At 37.5% G+C, this 22,038-nt stretch overlaps 2 protein-coding genes across 3 annotated transcripts in view; one reads left to right on the top strand and one right to left on the bottom strand.

Annotated features, from left to right (window-relative positions):
* Nucleotides 1-7,026: 7,026 nt before the first annotated feature.
* Nucleotides 7,027-14,791, bottom strand: LOC576435 (protein fem-1 homolog C). The gene has a single exon (XM_003723778.3). The coding sequence runs from the start codon at nt 14,648-14,650 to the stop codon at nt 12,716-12,718; it is 1,935 nt and encodes a 644-aa protein (XP_003723826.1). The 5' UTR covers nt 14,651-14,791; the 3' UTR covers nt 7,027-12,715.
* Nucleotides 14,792-19,845: 5,054 nt separating this feature from the next.
* The window catches only part of LOC576229 (coiled-coil domain-containing protein 171), a 32,192-nt gene continuing 29,999 nt past the window's right edge, over nt 19,846-22,038 (top strand). For both annotated transcript variants that reach the window (XM_030976837.1, XM_030976836.1), the window contains exon 1: nt 19,846-19,965. The gene's annotated coding sequence lies outside the window, so the exon portion shown is untranslated. The remainder of the gene's footprint in view (nt 19,966-22,038) is intronic.

Raw genomic sequence — 22,038 nt, 5'->3', positions numbered from 1 at the left:
GTATAGTTATCCGGTGGTAATTTGTCCTATAGGGGAATGTTGTCCGGGATTGTTACTGCCTTAAAGGTAAAGACCAGTATTGGAAACGCCCCAATTTCAAAAAATGAAATGGAAGCTCTCATTACCAATCATGTGAAAGAATATGTTTTGACTAATACATGATGATAACAAATTTGCCGGGAAACCGCCTTCTAATTCAAATATTTGGTAAAATTTGTTTCTCTCATGGTTTGTGAGAGATATAGGGTAGTCCCATATACATCTTTCTGTGTATAGTGCTTGTAACTTTACGAAGAATGGGCCAAATTTCTTATCATTCTGATGATTCCAGAACCTTGCAGAAGCTAGATGCTAGATGATCAACCTTTTCTGATCGTTTCCACAACGTTTCTTTCACAATGCAATCGCTTGACCATAACTGGTCTTTACCTATAAGCGGTTAGATGACCAATGGGACATTTTGTTCTACTCCTTGTTGCAAGTTCATCAAAAGATCTCGACGTAGTGGGTTAATAAGAAATTCAGTTTACTATGCATGTATAATGACCCAAAGATGATCCTTACAAACAAAAATTTCTCATCCGAGTTTCTATCCCAGCTACATTGCTTTCATGAATGTGGTATTTTGCAAGTAAATGATTTGAACCCTTGACCTTCCAAGCTAGGTGTCTGGAAATCATTTCATTTGATTTTCACGCCCGGCTGGCCCATGCTTCAAGCCAATACACCGGGGGTTCCTGAAAAACCACATAATTCATTTGACTCCGGGTAGACTGGGAGATCGGCCAAAAACTATAGTAAAAGTGTGAATTATGTGGTTTTTTGCCACAAAATAATTGCCCGGTGACGATAACGGGGTATGAGGGTCGCCTCCGGAAGAAATCGAGAGTTAGCAGGTTGTTTCGGGCCTCGGTGGACGTGGTGTGAACGACTAGTTTGCAGGAATAAACCCTTGTCAGCCGTAGTGCGTAATAAAATGTCTGAATGTTAAGACTATGCAGACTGCGCGGTCTACTGCACTCTGTATACCCTGTACTGTAGCTGCTTCGGATATTGACAGAGTTAGGCTCGGCTCAAAACTTCATGGAATTGTGTTTAAATTTCATATCAGAGTCTGTTCCTGCAGGCAAGCAGACTAGGAAATGACTTGAAAAGACTGTGATCAAGTTCAGAACATCTCATTCTCCTGCTGTTAATGTTGGCTGACTATTCCCATCTTGATACTTCAGAGAAGATGGGGTCAGTAACCATGCTTCCTCCTCGGGAGAACAAACATGTTCCTCTTGCCATGGTTACGTTTCTCAAGTCGGAACTGAAGTGACTCTTCTCATCAGTAGTTTGGTTACAATCTTTGTCATGTTGTTAATTGATGTTTATTAGCAACTAAGATTTGTTTCTTGTTTCTTGATTCTTAATTTCCTAAACTGCTCATAATTATCATATGCAAAGTAATATCTTAGTGGAAAGTTTTACGAATCGGATCATCACTAAAATGGGAGAAAATAGTTTGGTTTTGGGGCTCATGTCATGAGTTTCTAATGACACTAATGTTTGTGGACTTTGGTCTATAGTATTATTCCAATATATAAATCTATAACTACTTCTATACCGGCTATAATGAAAGACAGTCTATATAAAACTACGGCTTCTCTTATATGGATTAAGAATTTATGTATAGAATCTTGGGGTTCTATACCACCCCTTTACCTGAAATACGATTCAAGGAAAGTCGAACCCAACACACTTTAGCTGATAGCCTTATTAGAAATTCTTAGTCAGGTAAAAAAATCTTTTGAAATTACTCCTATATTTGATTACTTAGCAAGGAACACAATAACTTCAAAGTTTGCAGTTTCCTTGCAAGCCATTCTCCAACGGAAGTCGTCATTTTGAATAGATAGTGATATCAGATAACTTGTGAGATACCCACTGACATGTATTTTAGTAGGACACTCACCTGTGACATAATGTGGCAATGTTTTCCTAATTAAAGACCTTTTCTGCAATGCTTTCAAACGAATGGATGGTCTTTCACAGTGACAAACAGTTGAGCAGTTTCTTTTGTAAGCAATATCAGGCATGCGTATAAGTTTTTGATTGATCAGGATGATGAAGCTTCACCAATAGGAGTAATTTCCAGATATTTTTAATTGGCTCACAATTCTTAATAAGGCTAGCAGTTAAAGTTTGTCGAGTTTCATTTTACTTTAAAGCCCCACGGTACTACTTGCTCCCTCTATAATTATAACTAGTACTGGTGGCCTTTAACAAGACAGTGAAGAGCAGACTAACATAACAAATGATACAAAATAAATTAAGAAAGAACGTTAATGAAAATGTCCTGCACATGCACTTCCATGCATGGTGCTAATTAGATTCATAAATCTTAACAATACAAAAGGTCGTATTCCATTTCTATTATATCACATGCAAGAATATCATGTATATGGCCTATATTGGTGTTAATAATTCGAGGTCACTTTCCTTACAAACCCCCAACATTAAAGAAATTGGGTATCTTTGCCTCAGATTCTGAACCATATAAGTCAAACAGGAATCCTATGACTTTTACAAGCCGATCGCCTGTCTGATTATCAAGATATTTATGATTGGAATTCGATATGTCAAAAACCGTTTTCCCAACGGTTTTTATAACACTACAGTCAATTGGGACAAATGAGTATGGTAAAACCGGTCACTCAAAGATTTTTAATTTTTTTGAGGCACTTCGTGGTCATTTTGAAGCGCATTTTTTTAGGGCTTCAATATAATAGACACTGACAACACGTAGTGCCATGCATCACAGCTTTGTAAAACTGGAAACATTGTTTAAAAAAATGCCTTTAAGCGTGTGCTGGAATAATTGAACCTTAATAGGAAGTCGATTGATATCGCATAGGGTTTCAATGTGTGATTCATTAGAGAAAGGATTTTGAATGTGACTGAATATTTCCGATCTCCTCCCATATTTCCTTCAGTACAAGATGAGAGGATGATAACCTTTCTCTAAACAGGCCTACTTTTAGTGACCCCTTCAACCCGCGGTAGAAACGTTTGATTTGTATGTTCTTTCTTCCAATTCTGAAATAATCAACAGGGATTTATGAACTAATAGATCATGCATTGGATATAAAAATGTCCACTTTATTTTCTACTTGCTGATGTTAGAGGGTTATTTTCAATTTTACTTTCAATCTAAATGTTGATCAAGGCAATTTACCTGGATTGTTGAATGGACTAATTAAATTTCATTTCTGTATTTTGGAAAACCTTCCAACGATATATACCACCAAATAAACTTGATTCAAATTTAAAATAAAATAGAGGCCCTACTTTTTAACAATGTTTGTTAAAGACAAATTATAATTATTGTGTACAGGTTGGCATCACAGTTCAGAGTGTTGGTCTGTGTTTTTTCTTTCCTGGAAGTAAACAAAATTATAGTATCTGCAGCCCCACCCCCCTCCCCGCCGCACGCAGTCAGGCGGTTAAAAGTCAGGGCGCCGTGACGCGTCGCACAGACAAAAACACTCTATAGAACTTATATTTTGTACTAGACTTGATTAATAATAATCTTATTCAGAAAATATATTAGATTGAAGCTAACATCTGAAGTAGGTGCTTTTTCGTTGGATGCAAGCCAGTTTGTAACGAACCAATGATACCTATTCAACATCGGTCTAGCTCTCTGTCTCTGTATCAGTCTGTAGATTGTCTGTCTCTCTGTCTCTCTCTCTGTCTCTCTCTCTGTCTGTGTGTGTGTGCGTGTGTGTGTGGTGTGTGTGTGTTGTGTGTGTGTGTGTGTCTCTCTCTCTCCCCCTCCCTCTCTCTCACTCTCTCTCTCTCTCCCTCTCTATCATTCTCACCACTCTCTCTCTCTCTCTCTTTTGCTCACTCATTGTCTCTTTTACATTATCCTCTTTTTCTTCCTTCCAAATACAGTCATGTACCTTCACCCCCTATATATTCTTCTCTTGTAAGTTTATGTGTCTTTTCCTCGCCTCCTCCTTCTCCTGAGTCTCTGTCTAATCTCTTTCTTTATCTCTCTCTCTCTCTCTGTCTGTCTGTCTGTCTGTCTCTGTCTCTCTCTCTCTCTCTCCCTCTCTACCCTCTCTCGCCCTCTAACCCTCATTTCCTATGTCTGTCTATCTTACTCCCCCCACTTCGTTGTATTGTACCACTTTTTGTTTGCGTATTCGTTCTACCTGTAGCATTTCTCTGCTTTCTTTATGTGTCACTTTCCTTTTTTCTTCCTTCATCTTCTTTATTCTGCATAATCTATCCTTCTCTCATTTCTGGGACTTTCTGAACAAAAGATCCCTCGCTTGTAGGTGGATTTCATCATCATTCTTTCTGAGGGAGGGGATTCCCCGTTTCGGCTTCAAAGCTAATGGGCTTACAACATATGCAGTCATGTTTATGGGGTTTTCACGCTTGGAAAAGCACACCAACGTGGAAATTAGACATTCAAAGTACAATATAGGGTTGAGATACTTGAGAATAATATTGTGCTATAAAGAGCACGTCAAATTTTACTCTGATTAGTTACGAGCTAATTACTCTTTGGAATTCAAGAGAATTACTTAGTTATCAAAATCTGAACTATACAATGTCATATAGAGCAGATTTTTGTAATCAAGACTAATTAGAAATGTTCTGTTATAAGTTCTTTTAAAAAAATGGGAAAAAGTAGTAGTTTCTACTCTCAGCAGGCTTTTGATTATGTTCTGGAAAAATATTAAAAAATACTTCAGTATCATAACCGAAATTGATTATAATTATATTTTGTTTTGAAGATGGATTGTATGATAGATGTGACAATTTTCGTTTAATCTTTTGAATAACATGGTACAGCAGTATCTGGATCACGCTCAATATCACCGCTGTTTTGTGAATATTCGTGAATGGTATATTATTTTGATGACTAATAATAATGAACGAAGCTACAGCAGGTGATTTTAAGTGCGGGTGCCAATGTTTACTGCGGACATTATGATGTTGCTTTACAAAAAGCATTGCCGAGAAAAAAGCCATCAGCCTGACCTAGCTAATGCAAAACAAAAAAAGAGCAAAATTTGCCAGGTTCAAGGCTTGAAATGCAAGGCATCTGGCGATGGAAAGTGTCATAATCTGCTATAAACATCACTTTAAAGGTCGATGACAGATATGGGATTAAACAGAGAAATTGCTGTAAATGTTGAGGGATTCAGATCCTAATAATATATATGATAAAGCAGATTATAGGGGATACGAGAGGTTTTGAATTTGTATCAAAATTTATTTATTTTATATATGTGTCGTTTTATTTTGACAGGGTAGCCCTTTCAGTTATAAAAACGGCTCGACCAAGGGGCCCTGTATCAACATAATCAAAAACAAATTTACAAAACATATAAACAAAACACAAATTAAACAAGATCATAATGCTGAAATGAGCGGGGATATAATATTCACGTAAGTATTAAGTAAATTTTAAACTATGTGAGAGAAAGGAATTTGCAGTGTTTTTTAAATGAATAATAATGTATTGATGAAAAAAACATTTAGAACTGTAGTGAATACATGGCAACTTTGGAATGAAATTGAGAGAAAAATACATATACATGTATCACTATTACATTCCAAGGTCGTGGTAATCTCAACTCTTAAAACTCTATATTTTAAAAACTCATATATGCATTTTAATATTTTTCAACAAATTTCTTTCCAGTTCTATCTAGGCGACAGCCACTTCTTTCTTTCTCTCTCTCTGTCTCTGTCTCTTTCTTCACACATAGGGCCTTCACCAAACACTCCCTCTCCCCCAATCTCTATCTCTTTCTCATTCATTATTTCCTGTTATCACTCTTGTGTGAAAGCAGAACAAGAGATTTTAAAGGCCCAGTGCACTACTTGTAGCTACTTGCGCCCTCTATGTAACAAACAATGCCTAATCGGTGACCATTGGTCCCCCATGATCCTCTTTTTCTTATGTTAACTGAGAGCTGAGTTGATGAGATAACCACCTGTCCAGTGACCTTGCAGGGCATTCTAATCCCTCCTGTAAACTACGGCAGATAAGCTTTAAGAGAAAGATATTGGATGAATGATCATAAAGTTGCGACAGTTTGAAAGCTGAAATCCGTAACGACTGTAACGAGTTTAAAAGCGGCTAATGGGTAATTCGACTGTGATTTATTTTGTCTCTATATGCTTCCGGTTTACTATACATGAGAATATTTTGAATATTAATTTCTGTTAGAAGCAACCTTTCCCTCTAGGATGTAAACAATGTTTCCTAAATAGAATGTTGCTCCGTGTCCTCAAACAAGAAAGACTCTGCTCAGTGATACAATTTATAAGTTTTTTTTAGTTAGTTTGTGAGTTGGAGAAAGGGGAGTAATCAAAAAGAAATAAAATTTAATGCACAAATCTTTGTTAAGTGTCTCGCTACAAATTATTTCATTCATCCCTTACAAATGATTTTATTTCAATAGTCTGAATGCGAATTGCACACATTATGTGTTGTTAAATAGGACAAGCCATAATTTTTGTCCTACAGTATATAGCAGGCTAGCAACGATGCATGTATACAATTCGCATTCTGATTATTGAATACGATTATTTGCAACAGTTGAATGAAATAACTTGTAACGAGGCACTTAACAAAGATTTATGCAATAATTTGATTACATTACGAAAATGACCTGTCCTATTCCCATATCGTCTATAAATACACTGATCTTGAGAGCCTGGAGGATGGTAACATATCATTCAATATATATAATGTTAATGATTGCCCTTCTGGCTTCCCAAATTTCACAAATTCACCACTTTTCGTATTAATTATCTTATTTTGTTCAAACTGTCACCAATCCGTATCTTTGACTTTTCGCATTTCATTCTCATCGTCATTTCGAGGGATCACGCAACTACTTCACAACAATATCTGCCAAAAGTAAGAGCCATGTTGGCCTCTGCCAGATACCATTCAATCATTCAACAACTTGCAGTCAAGAAATACAAAATCAACATCAAAAGTCTTCATTCCTTTCTTAGAGAAGGGATAAACACTCCCAATCTTTAATAATAGTAGTCAACAATATTGCAAACTCTACTCTTTTTCTTATTGTTGCATAAATCTCAGAGGCTTTTATATTATATACATATATCATTATAACAATGGTCAATATACACATCTTGCTATATCAACTGCATTAATTTCACCTCGAATTACCTGTAGTTATACATGTATGACTCAGTACCTAAACAACGGTACTGTATAGAGGGCCTATCTTTAATAATAAGATGCAAAAACTAGATTACAAATAACATTAAATAGTACCAGTTTCCTGACAATTCTGAGGCAGGCATTCCTTTAACGATCATGTACACAGAGAAGAAAAGAAAAACTTGCATTGAAAATAGTAATCATTAATAGTATCATTAATATGCATGCATCACTGAGGGGGGGGGGGGACTAAAGGATTCAAGCTTCATTATGCAGGAAGAGATCTTGATAGACATACACTAAAAATAAGAAATATACAATACACAAAGGCAAGCACGTTTATACATGTAGGTAATACCGTCGACTGCCTGCAAGAAGGCGGTAAGTAAGAGCTTTGGACTATAACGGCTTTCTTGCGGTCAGTCAACGATTTGCACAAGAAATGTAAGATCTCTTTAGAATGGTTAAAATTCCAACTTAATTAACCAAAAGGCAGCTATCATATAAACTTCCAGTATGTTCTCTGCTCTATAAGACTTATAGAAGTAAAAAATAAATCTTGGAAATACAGTGAATTCTTGATTTATCTGAAGAGAAGTTTAAAACAGAAGAAATACACAAACGTGATAGGTCTAGTTTAAAACGAATCCTGATTTATGACTGACAAGGCAAATGACGATTTGAGTGACTCAAGTCATCAAATAAATTCACTAAAACCCACTTATTAAGATCTTTACCTCATGATCCATACAGCATAAGAGAACAGCAAAAACTTTGTGGCTCTCCCGTTTAACCACATTTGGTGTCTAAAACGGGAAACGAGGTTAGACTAGGTACAAAGCTCTCGTTATAAATTGATTGTGAAATGATTAAGAGCTAGTGGTTAAACACAATTAAGCAATGGTAGCGTCTGTTCGGGTTTATCACACATTTAACATTTTAAAGGAACGAGAGCTTCGTTCCTGTACCGCAGGGAAGATGTGTAGCCAGTGTAGAACATCATGTATGTCAAAAGTTGACCTTACTATAGCCCCTTGTACTGCTGATACTATAGCTCCCTTGTATGGTACTCATAAATGGCAACTCTTGTGAACAAACAAACAAATAAATGTGTTTATCAGATGTTACAAACACATGAATCACAGTCAAAATACAATCATCATCAGAACTCATATACGTTTGGTTTGCTATAAGAATGATTTAACAACATTAAGTCAATAATTGTGTCATGAAAACATGCCTCTGAAAACCAATGAGATCTTATTTCACTGTGTCCCACATACTGTCACCTGAGAGCAAGAAGGTGGTTAACTCCATGTACATGTAACGAGAAGTGATATTCAAATAAAGCCCTTTTAGCTACCATCACATGCATGTACCATTACTACGTATTTTCCCCACTTATCAATGAGCATTTCTGCGATGGTGCCAATTTTGTTCTTCAGACCAATTAAAGATCACTACACAAACCACCAACGTCTAGGCGACCAATTTGTGATAGAATTCAAAGGAAATTAATCTTGGGTACGCCAATATCCTATTGGAACCAAAGCCAAAGAATTTTTCCACTCTGTAACTGATACTTCCTATACAACATGTACATGTACATGTACGTGTACTGAAGTTCCAAGAATATTATAAATTGATATAGGAAATGGTACTATGTCTCGACATATCAGACATTTCCCAAGGCCACATGAAAGAAGTAGGGCTTTCAATTTCTGTGAATCTGTGTACTGTAAATACACAAATTAGTATGCACTTTCTTCTCCTTGTGTGTAACGGTGAACCTCTCATGTGTAAACATTTGTGATTAAATCAAGTCTGAAGAAGAAAAAAAAAAATCTACATTCATCTATTAAGACTTCAGAGCCAACAGGGCGGTAAGTTTAAGTATATGAGCTAACGTCCTTCTGGCTCCAAACAGGTAAATATTATGAGATTCTGATTAGTTGAAAGTCAATGCTACATTGGATTTATGGAGTTACTTGAAGCTTTAGATGCATGACATGAAATACATGTATAGCCAACTTCGAAGTGACGTACATGTACAATAATGTACATTGATGAGACCCAATATACTCGCTAAACTACAAAATGTATGCAATACTGGTGAATATAAAGAAGGTACTGAACCGTTATTCTGAAAAATGAGGTGAAATTTGATCAAAAGGGCACCCGTTATAATAAGTTAGAATACATTGACAGAGAGAGAGAGGTAAAGGCTTTTTTATGACCACTCATAGAGGTTTGGGACTTTAAAAAAGATGAATAAATAAAATTTTGAAATATATGTTTACTTAAGCAGTTTCTGGCATTTACTGATAATAAAGGATATCAAATATATACAGAACCAAACATATAACATAAAGTCTAAATTTTAGGAAGCAAAAGCTGGGATATGTTTCATAAAACTTGTATATCAATTTATATAACTTTTCAGGATTACACAAATTTACTCACAACGAATCATAAGTAATGTTTACGCTAACATATTTCAATTATTGGAAATTATGTGACAGGGCCCTAGACTTGATGAAGTTTTGAAGGATCAAGTTACTAATCTATTGTATGATCAAGATTTGCCTTACATTGTACATGTCAGTCACTATTTCAAACTTTCGCCCCTGGTTTCATAGACTGACATGCACAAATCATACTCCATAGGCCTTGCACCAGTTTGCAAAAAGTGATTGCTTTTGTACAAGAGAAATATAAGTAGATCTTGCAGGATTTTTTAAAGCAGATATTCAGAAAAATTTAGTCAAGAACCTCTGTATTTGAGAAGAGATTACTACTAAGACGTTCATTCTTTAAAACAAAATTTGTTTGGGATTGAATGCGAGCCAACATGAAATAAGGCTTCAAGATGGCCAATCTACCTTCAAGTATTTCCTATATCTTTCCTTAATTGATCACTTCCGTCCCTTCCCAAGAGGGGTAACATCGGTCTCTCGATACTGGGTTGCACCCATGAGGGGGGTTGGTTTTAACCCCCTCCTATTCCATACCGGTAATCAACCTTATACAGATACATGTAGGAAAGGACTTGTTTTGGCTGACTTGTACGGTGTACTACACCTGCATGTGGCCCATCTTGTACTCATCTCTACTGGGTAACTTACATGTACATGTAAGCATGATTACTCCCCCCCCCCCCCCCATCATTTCTTTCCCAAGAATTCACTCTACCCAGCTACATGTCCAAGGGATAAAATGGTCAAACAAAAAATCATACACCTATAAAAATCTGTTCTTTCCAGAAGATATAATCCTATGAAGCCACAAGAAATAAAAACATTTGTTTAAACTAAAGTAACAAGAGAGTGAACACTTACAAAAATCAGCTTAATAGAAGGGCGTATGTGGGTGTATTATAGTGAACTTTCTACTCATTATGACTGCAAAAGCAGAGGATTTAAAACATTTACTTTTTGTCTGCTTGCCTGTCTTGCCATAATTCTACTGCGGAAACGTGGGAGATCAATCTAGGGATTTGGAACCAATTACTGTTCAGAATCGTTTAGCATTTTGATAATTGATGACCTATGATATGACACACTGACTTGCATACACCATCGTAACCATATACCACAATTTTACTTGAAATGACTTTTAAGTCAACCTGTGCACATTAAGTTACTCCTCTGCACTAACCTTTAGATTTTATTATCAGTTTGTTCTGAATTTCTGAACCAATTTAGCACTTCAAATATATTCTTACCGGTAAATGAAATATGCATGCTTTTGTAACAAACATACAAATTTTCCATGGCATGACTGGACTACATTAATTAGCCTATTATAAACAAAATATGGTGTTTACCTGTATGGCTGACTGACACTCAGACAGTTTCATAAATCTTGTTATAAATAACAAATACTACAATTCTATGAAAAATTGGCTTTCAGCCAATCAAATGCCATGGTTTTAGTAGCCAATACATTTGTAACAGTTATTGGAACTTGTTATTGAAACATGTTTTATGAAAGAGGCCTCAGATTCCATTTCCAGTATCAGTGAAACCTTCTTTAAAAGTGACCACCTGAATAGAAAGACCATCTCTCTAAATAAATTTCACATTTCTGTACGTAAAGCCCACCTTCCTAGAAAAAGTGAAAGTTCATTGAGTGGTCTTTATATACTGATTTCACTGTCCTATTGTAATATTTAAACTCAGATTATTGTAAAAGGAATTTCCTGTGTATCACTGTACTACCCTTGGTTCACCTTATACCCCTGGAACACCTTATGCTCTTAATATCTATGAATAGGGTTTCTTGTGACAGAGTACAAAATTGCATGACAAATTTTGCTACAATTTACTGCACAGGATACAAGCTTGTAAAATTACCGGTAGTCTAAATTCCTTTCCAAAACAATATTCACACAAATAAAGTCATACAGTGCTGCATGTTCTGAGTCTCAAAAGGTATGATGATTACTTGATTAACATTCACTATCTGCCAATGGAACTCAGTGCTCTGGACTAGGACACTAAGTATAAGATTTTAAAGTTCAAATAGTATGTTCTTCTCTGGCTCTGAAAGTTAGCTTTTTTTGCGGCATACATGTACAATGTAGTGCATAATTTCATGAAAAACATGCATTTTTTGACAAGTACAATTTTTTTTTTGACCTGAGTGCTTAATAATTCACGAGACCCGATTTAGAAAATGAAATACTTAAATAATTAATAATTTAATAGTTAATTGGATCCTATGAAGAGGGTTTTTAAAGAAAAATACTATGAGCTCAAAAAGGATTCCTTTTATGGTAGCAAGAAATCTTCATTGGTAAAAAAATAAATTGAACAACTGATTAACTAAAAGTCTGACATAACAGAAAATGTGCTAAAAACAAAACATTTCTATCTATTTTGTAGCCTTTACCTGAAGACTTTACCTGAAGACTTTATCTGAAGTAAAATTATAGATGCAGTTTGATGTTTTGGGACATATCATTCTTGGAACTTCTTTATACTGCATTCTGTAAAATTAATCACAAATATATTTTAATAACCAGAACTTTTAACCAATTTTGAATAAAATACTAGCAGTGCTGTTCTACAGTTTTACTTAAACAGCGCAATTTTCCTTTTGAAATTTGAATGTACTAAACAGATTAAAACGGAATAACAAATAATCAATTTCTTTCTCATGGACAGAAAATTCAGTCTAATGAATTGGCGTTCATGTAACATGTACATGTACATGAATATAACAGTTAATCATGACAATCGTGCAGCATTTTCAAAAAGATAAATCTCTAGAGTAAAATCTGCATAAAAATAATCTAAACAAAAACAGACTAAAGCATACATGTAGGACAAAAAAGAAGAAAAAAATGTTGGTAATACATTGCATGAATATGAAAGTAGCTCTGTATAATTTAAGAATATTAACTACATGTACCTGAACTGGTTAATATACAAACCAATAGATCATGAACCCAAATCAAATTGCAGAACATAGATTAACCAATCAACATTACACAATACACATTTAATGCATAGCAACAAAGCCTTCAAGAGCTTTAGGTATATTCCCTAGGTAAGGAATCTTGTTCTCGATAATACACCTGGCTGCTAGACACTGCAGCTTGGTGTAGTTGATGGGTGCAAGATCGCAAGACACTTTGAGCAAGTCCAGTGGGGTATGACCGTCCAGGTTTCGGAAATCACAATGTGCCCCGCGATCCAGGAGCAGCTTCATGATCTCATTGTTGTCCACCTTGCTACCATTTGTTGTGATGGTTGAAGAACCCGGAGCAACAGCGTTTGTGGAAGCAATGTGGAGAGGTGAGTTGCCACTGACGTCCAAGACGTTGGAGTCGGCACCACACTCTAACAAGAACTGCACAACTCTCCTGTCTGGAAATTCGCAGACGGGGTAACGCCCAACAGATGAGGTGGCCTTGTCAACAGCAAGATGCAACACGGTGAATCCCTTGCTGCCACGGAGCTGGAGTTTTACGAGTTGGTAAGTTGCCCGTTTAACGTCTTCCATCTGTAGAGGCGTTGCGCCTTCTCGCTTTGCTATAAGACACATGAGGTGCATGAGAATGAGGAGGGTTCGATTGAAGTTTGTGGTCTCCTTTTCCTGTTGAGGACCGAAGGGCAGCTGTGCAACACCGCGCTTCATCTCGGTGATCCCTTTCAAGTACACAACCGCGACATCACCGAAGGGTACATGCTGGTATACACGTTCAATGTTTCGTTCTGATAACATGTACGCAAAGAGTTCTGCGAACGAGAGTAAACTGCTTTGTGTCATAGGATTTAGAGGTTCTAATGCTTCCTGTTGCATTTCCAGTGCATACATCCATAGCATAATGCATCGCTCAAAGTTGCCTGAATCGGCATAGACTGCGCCACGGTATCTGATGTAGTAGGTCGTGTCTGGGTGTGCTGGTCCGAGGATTCTCTCTCGTATCAGTAAAGCTTGCATCCGCATTTCATCAGGATCACCAACCATATTTTCAAGGTCCTGCCTGCTTTGAGCCTCCACTGTGTACTCATACGCAGATACAGGTTTAGCACATTTGTGTTTATGAACAACATGAACTTTGTCATTGTAACGCAGCTCCATTGCACGTTCCCAGAAACCAATCGCTTGATGCATATCCCTTTTCTTGTCTACAAAGGTTGCTCCCACCAGCTCTAGAGCATCAATTTTCTCTGTCCTTGGTAGGTCTTCTGCAGCAAGGTAATCAACAATGTTCACATGACCTGCCACTGCGGCAGCTTTGATCGGCGTAATCCCATACGCATCAGTGTCCATCTTCGCTCTATGCTTCAACAAGAGCCGCATGATTTCTAGACTTCCTGATTCCGCACAGTCATGCAATGCAGTGTTTCCTCTCACACTCTTTCTATTTACATCTGCGCCTAGATGAAGTAAATACTCTCCAATTTTGTAATGTCCCTTGTAACACGAAATCATGAGACAGGTGTGTCCATGTCGGTTGGCCAACTCAATATCTGCTCCATGTTGTATGAGATATTTGACAATATCATAATGACCATCAAAGCAAGCTGCACGAAGTGGTGTCGAGTTCGAGAAGGTGGTGTGATTTACCTTGGCACCATGTTTGATAAGTGTTGAAACAGTTTGATAATGCCCTGCGGCAGCGGCGCACCACAGCGGTGGCGCCCCATCGATCGTTTCTCCATCAAACGTTACAGAACCAACTTGTTCTATATCTGCCTTGCATTGTTCAATGAAATACGTTACCACATCTATGTGACCGTGTCTACAAGCAACAATAAGTGGTGTCGTGCTATCCACAATTTGTGACACAATCCATTTGATCTCTTCCTTGTTGAAGTTCTGAAACCATTTTTTGATGCGGCACAACTTCCCATCCCGAGCAGCGGTAAATACACTCACTAAATAGAATTTGGGATCACGCGAACTCGGTGGTTGTTTCTTTGACATTTCTATACGACTCTCAAGAATGCCTCACATCAAAATCTAGTGAAAATAACGAGAGGAACATGATATTTATAGGGTTCATACTTGCGGTTTGGGTGTCAAGATGCGTGTAATTGCAGTGACATGGCGGCCGGTGTCAAAATAAATAGCGCCATCTCTCGATTCTTCGAATGTAATCCTCGCTCAGAGCTCACCCTTGCATGCAAAAAAAAAAGGGGGGGGGGGCGAGGGGAGTGGGAGTTGGGAGTTGACGGGGAGTTGATTGCTGCCAAACTACTAAAATGAATATTATTTAACTTCTTAATGTCCCTCTCCCCCTCCCCTCTCTTTCTCTCTCTCTCCCCCCCCCCCCCCCCCCTCTCTCTCTCTCTCTGTCTCTCTACGGATCTGCCTGAATTTACTGTTGGAATAACCTGGAACTTTGGCATCCAAATATTTTTTCCTTTTCTTCTGACGACCATGGAATCCAATCTATGGTTGTAAATAAATGAATGAATAATACTAGGTCGCATGACCTTTTTGGCCCGTTTTGGTTAAAGGTTCCATGACATGATTGGGCAGTGTAACTAGGTCGAGGGGTGGGGGAGGGGGGCTATTGCGTAAAATGGTGAAAAGTTAATTAAGCACCCCCAATTTTTAGAGCCTTGCCAGTACCAAACCGCAAAAAACGATGATTTCCCCCGATCCTCTTTCTTACATGGTTTGGTTTTAGGAATAATTTAATTGTGGAACCTATGTCGGCAATTTCAAAATTGTGGCTAATGGCTAATAAAAGTCAGAGGACCTTTTGTCGACATGCATGAGTATAGTCGCTGGCGAACTTGAGTTGGGGGGGGGGGGGGCTGCAGGGAGGATTTAGAACCAAATTCGTAATGATTAAATACTTCATTGCTGATGGGCAGGCGTGGATTCTAGGGGGGCCGACGCCCCCACCCCTGAACCCCCCCCCCCAAAAAAAAAAAAAAAAAAAAAAAAAAAGTTTTTTTGTATTTTTTTATTTTTTTATTTTTTTATTTATTTATTTTTTTTTTTTTGGGGGGGGGGGGGGGGGTTGTATTTTTGTATTTTTTAAATTTAGTGCTCACACTACCCCCTCCCCCCTCCCCCCACTGAGCGATTTTCAAATTTTCAAGGGAAAAATGAAAAACAAATTTAGAGCTCACTAATGATCAATAATTATGTTGAATTTCTAAATCGTACAAAAACATAAATATATACAAAATTAAAAAGTACGGAACCTGGCAGAGTAAAGAAAAGTGTTCTGTGTCCAGCGCTCAAAATACACGGGGGCGGTGGGCGATTCGCCCCCGTGAGCTCCATAATCGCCCCCGTCAGGTTGCTCACGGGGGCGATTGCAAAATTAAAAATCGCCCCCGTGGAATTATAAAATTAAGATTATCTTTTCTGATATAACTTTAACACAATATTGAGTATTAATTTTCAAACCTTAAACCAATGAAATAGAACTTAGATGGCGCTTTCTCTACCATCTCTACGAGTATTCCCGATACAAACAACGGAAGCTCGCGGTGCGGCCGTCAGCACAGTGGCTATACTGCGCTGGTAGTACCGGTGTGCACGCTGACGCCCAATATCTGCTGGAGCTGGTGATCGACAATCGCGCAAGGACTGAAACATGGAGAAGTTTTTCGTTGTGAAAGTTTGAATCCTCTGAAATCTGGTGATTCTTAAAGACCAGCAAATAATGTAACCCGACCAGTAAATCAATATTGAGAAGAGGAAGAAGGCATAAGATGTTGCAGGGGCGGATCTAGGCGGTTTAGGGGGTTTGACCCCCCCCCCCCCACCCTTACGCTGCCAAGGAAAAATGTGATGTGCACAGAAAAATGCTATCATGTGTCCAGACCTACACAGTATTAGTAGATGTCAGTAGATGCCAGGAAAACATCACTAACGGGGGTTCAAAAAAGCACCAAAAAATCGCCTCGCCGCTTCGCGGCTCGTGGACGATGATCCGCATGTTAGTAGATGCCAGGAAAACACCACTTACGGGGGTTCAAAATAGCAACAACAAAAATCGTATGCTCCACATCGTATTTGGGGTACCCCCCCCCCCACCCTTAGCAAAAAGCTTGATCCGCCCCTCTGTTTTGGAAGGATATGGTAAAGACTAAAAGTAAAGAAAGAATGTAAATAAGGTTGCTCCGAATAATGAGGAGGAAATTATGTGCAGAACGGGAAGAAATGGAGAAAATGTCCTCACGGGGATAAAAGTCAATAACAGCTATGTAACAAGTAAATTTCTAAGAGGAAAAATACCGACTTAGATAAATGATAATGATAAAATACCAAGGAGTTTCACGGGTACCAATTCAATGGAAATTTGTATTAAAATAAGAGCCCCCGTCAGCACTAAAAGCGCCCCCGTGAGAAGGCTCACGGGGGCTCTTTTTTTTTGGAAGAGCCCCCGTGGGCAAAAAATTAATTTGAGCCCTGTCTGTGTCATTGGCTTCTCTCTCCTGACTCTCAAGTGATAGGTATTCCTTTAATTTCCTCTTAAAATGAGCAAAGTTTTCTATTTCCTTTATATCCTTATATGAAGGGAATTCCATTGTGTTATGGCAATTTAATAACAGAATACTCTTTCTGGTAAATTATAGTTGAATCGGCTATTTATAACAAGATCGAATTTGGATCAAATATAATGATTCGACCTAGTCCAGTGGCGGATCTAGGGGGGGGGGGGCCCGGGCCCCCCCCCCCTTGAGAAAAAAAAATCATGTAAAATCACGTGATTTTTACCTTTTTTGGGGGTTGGGCCCCCCCCCCCCCCCCTGGCGCTCAAGGGGGGGGGGGTGCAAATTGAAATTTTTTTGAGGATCAAAAAAAAAAAATGTGCTCACTACCCGGGAGCAAATTCGGGAGCAAATAAAAAAAAAAAAAAAAAAAAAAAAAAAAAAAAAATTGGGCCCCCTCCCCTAAGAAATCCTGGATCCGCGCCTGACCTAGTCTAGTATATCTTATGCACGTGATGTAATGCGAGTTGTTTTGATCTTTGGTTGACTTCAAGAAAATCGGCTTTAGAAAGTTCGCTGTAGCAAACATGAGTTCTTGGACGGTGGACCGTCCAGAACAGTTTTTTTTTTTTTTTTTTTTTTTTTACGTTTTTTTTTAAATTCCGTTAAAACATCCCATACATAATACAAATAAAAAATGAAACAGAAGTATTTCAAATATATCATTATCATAATACAAAATGATGATAATTGATGAATATAGTATATAACAAACCGAGATTGTGGATTAAAAAAAAAACAAGAAAAAGACAGAACAACATAACAGGTTACTATATCCTAATTTTAGCACATTCCATTTTTTGCGAAATCTATGTATGGATCTATTTTTATAACAAATATATTTTTCTGTAAGGTATGTTTGATTTAATAAGAAATGAAATAAAAAGAAGGGAGTATCTCAAGAGATTTACATAAATAGAATATTTCCTTTGCAATATTTGTCTGTCTTGTATCCCAAATAAGATCTCCTCGTCTGTCAATTGAAACGTTTCTTTATTAAATCTAGTATGCCACCATTTTAGAAATTCGTTCAAGTAATCATGTGTATATAAACATTCTACACACAGGTGCTCAATCGTTTCTGGCTCTTGTTTACAAAAAGAACACATTTCATTGTCTATTACTTTCATTTTTCAGCTTTGCATTTACCAGTAAGCATCGTGTATATTATCTTATATGGGAAAAATCTAGTTCTTGTATCAAGAATAATTCTAAAAGGTAATTCATATATAAAATCATATTATTCTTTATTTATTTCATATTTTGATCTCCAGTAGGTTTCTGAAGTAGGCTTTTGGTAATTATTTTCTTTTAGTACCATGCATATTAATCATCTTTGTTGACAATTTTGATATATAAATTTGTCTATTACGAAATATTATACAAGTGTCCAGCTGTTTTGATAAATGCCTATTTTCAACCACTGCGGAATGGCAGAAACGACTGAAAGCCAAAGAAGATAATTCTTAAAACCAACCGTTGCCACTTGGAAAAAATGATTAATTTTCTATTTTCGTCAAACATGATCTTCTACCAATATCAAATAGTTCTTTTACAAAACAACTGTTACCAGCTTTCTTTATTTGTCCATTGTTCCATATAATAGTTTCTTGGGAAAGTCTATTATTGTAACACAGCTCTCTAAACTCAAAATATGCCTATAAAACCTTTATATGAAATAAAGGTAGATGTCTTAATTTTAAACAATCTTTTTTGTCAAAGTGGCAATAAACTAAAAATTGTCCACCATATTTTCTCGTAAACCAGAACAGTTGATGAATTTCACCATTTTGTTCTGTATAATATTCAACTTCTTTTGATCTGGCTTGTTTATGTTACTATACCATGCAAGGTTAGCAAAGTCAAACAAACATTGGATAAGAGCAAAACAGAGGATACGTCTTGCTTTTAAATCCATACATTTTTGATATCGTTCTGTACAAAAAAATTCAGACGAGAATTTGTTTTTACTACAACTGATTCTACTAAAGATGAAAATAGTCAACTCAATGCCTGAATACTTCATTCCAACATTTGTCCTCATGAATTAGACATGTTTCAGTCAAATGTCGAAAACCAGATTAAAATTCATAAATTCATAAATTATATCATTTTCTTGGAAGTATTTTTCAATTTGAACATTAACAGATTTTTCTAACTAGTTTTTTGCACCACCAGCATCGTGCATGCACCCCACCACCACCATTACCATCACTGGCACTTTGTTGAAAAGGAATAAGAAGAAGAAGGAAGAAGGAAGAAGGAAGAAGAAGAAGAAGAAGAAGAAGAAGAAGAAGAAGAAGAAGAAGAAGAAGAAGAAGAAGAAGAAGAACTTAGAAGAAGAAGAAGAAGAAAAAAAAAGAAGAAGAAGAAGAAGAAGAAGAAGAAGAAGAAGAAGAAGAAGAGAAGAAGAAGAAGAAGAAGAAGAAGAAGGAAGAAGAAGAAAGAAGAAGAAGAAGAAGGAGGAGGAAGAAAAAAGAATGAAGAGGGAAAGAAACAAAGAAAGGAAGAGAGGAAGGAAGGAAAGAAGGAACAGAAGAATATGCTCTACTATATGGGGGGGGGGGGGGGGGGGGGGGGGTGTGAGATGATCCGCTTGCAAACATAGGTTTTCGCTGCTCCGTGAATGCAGAATCTGCATTGCATTGTTCTCGCGTTTCATGCGACGGTTGACAATCAGACAAGCGTACAATTACAAATGAACCAGCGGTAAATACAAAATCGGAAAATCAGTCAAACCAACATGAAAAACCAGCTGCTGACCTAACCTTGGCAACCTAGGTGAGAGAATAAAATGAAACGATTTTTTTTATTGATGGGATATAATTTTTTACTTACAAGATTAATAACAGATCGAATTTAAGGGTCCGCAATAATCAAACTTTCATTTGTTCAGTCCCACAAATTATTATTTATGGTTGCTTAACTCCAGGGAGCTCCGACGCCGATGCCGAAGGCGCAGGCGTCGGCATCGGCGTCGGAGCTCCCTAGACTAATGGTTGCTTTGTAATTGTCCCGGCCCCCCACTCAGGGGTCGCAATGACCGCATGCGTGTTGCCAAAATGTCCGGTAAAGGGGTACTTTTCGTGCGACAAAGTCCGGCCCGAGAATTGTAAAAAAAGGGGTGTAGACTCTAGATCTAGACCTAGATCTAGACCTATTTGACTTTTCACCCGGAGATTTCTTTAAAAAGGGGGTGTTTTTTCTTTTTTTCTTTCATATCTTTGGACTCCTGAGAAATTATTCCCAATTTAGGGGGGTACATTGAGCATTTTTCCTGATTGAGGGGGTCTCCAAGGCAGGAAAAGCCCGTGAAAAGCCCGCGAAAGGGGGGTTCGAAAATGTTGGCAGTCCTCAGATAGGGGGTGCTTTCAAAAAGAGGGAACGAGCATATGCGTACCCTAAATAACACTGAGTGGGGGGGGGGGGCCGGGGTAATTGTAGATCTACAGTACAGAGTACAGATAGATCTAGTCATGAAATTCTGAAGGCGTGAAACAATAAGATTTTAAAGATTATCTTGTCATAATACATTCAATTTCAAGCCTAGGCTAGGACTAGGAATATTTGGCTTGCCTTTGTTGCGTGGCATGGTTGAGTTTAGACCGAATTTTTCTGTCTCTTTCGTTTGTTAGCCTCTGATTTGGGTATAGGGTTGGCGCAGGTTGAGCTGCGCTGAGACTGTCTGAGACTGAGAGTGCAGTGAGACTCGCTTGTCTTGAGAGTGAGACTTTACTTGAGTGAGCTGAGTTGAGGCTCACATTCACAGACACGGCCCGGTTTTGTTACACAATGCACTGGCTCCACTGCAGTGGCCATGTCTTTACTTGCTTGCTTGGTAGATTAACCCACCCTTCCAAAGGTAAGGGCTCTCAATTTGGCTTTTAAAACTAAAAGTTGCTATCGTCATGAATGATTGTAGGCAGCACTGCACAAAAATTCAATAGTAAGAAAACATTCTAGACTCTACTCAAAATCAAAGGACTGTCACGTCAGGTAGCTATAGTACTACTACTTGCACTGGAAGAAGAAGAAGTTCAAGCGTAATTTGATTTCGCTGTTAATTGTGATCAACAAAGAAATTTTTGAAATTGTTTACTTTAGGGATCACTTTCCAATTTTTAATATTTGTAGGTCTATTATAAGTTTTTATCAGAACAAACTTTGAGTTTTACCTGCGAGCTGTTCTCAAGATCCATGTAGATGGCATTTTTGTTTACATGTAGAATTGTAGACAATACTAGACATGTATGTTCGCAAAAAGAGAAATGATATTCCACAATATAGTTTTGGAAAAGTAAAAAACTACATTTGTTGTCATGTTGTATTGTCTTCAAGTCTTGTCTTGAAAATGCTGCCCCCAAAACCCTTCAAAACCCTTCAAAGTGGCTATCGATGTGCAGTTGGTGCATGCATCGCATTAGATAATTTAGGGTTTTCTGTTTATCATCGACATTAGTTTAATCATCAGTTGACAAAACGTTACAGATTGTTACACAGTTTCTATAGAGCACAGAGGTAGTATATCACACCGCACCCCCTTATCAAACTTGACTGCTGTGAATCTGTAAGGGCATGAAGAAAGAGAAAGAATAATATTTATTATTAGTTAAAAAGCACTTGTAGACATGGTTCATCAGCTCTAATCTTATATGGGTTTATGGCCAACAATAACGGGTTCATTGGTCAAAAAAGAACATCGAACTCAGTACACTGCTGGATAATTAGATTCAGGGGCTTTTGAAGTATGTACATGTATAAACAATTATACTCAAGTAAGTCAAGTTACAAATTTCGGGGTTCTCTTAAAAATGTTGGGGTTTCAAAGCTTGCAAAATGAAATTGATTTTTTTT

This window comes from Strongylocentrotus purpuratus, unplaced genomic scaffold (assembly GCF_000002235.5).
Source record: "Strongylocentrotus purpuratus isolate Spur 01 unplaced genomic scaffold, Spur_5.0 spur5_scaffold_9, whole genome shotgun sequence".
In the NCBI taxonomy this organism is placed as follows: Eukaryota; Metazoa; Echinodermata; class Echinoidea; order Camarodonta; family Strongylocentrotidae; genus Strongylocentrotus; species Strongylocentrotus purpuratus.
This window is presented reverse-complemented; position numbering and strand designations above follow the sequence as displayed.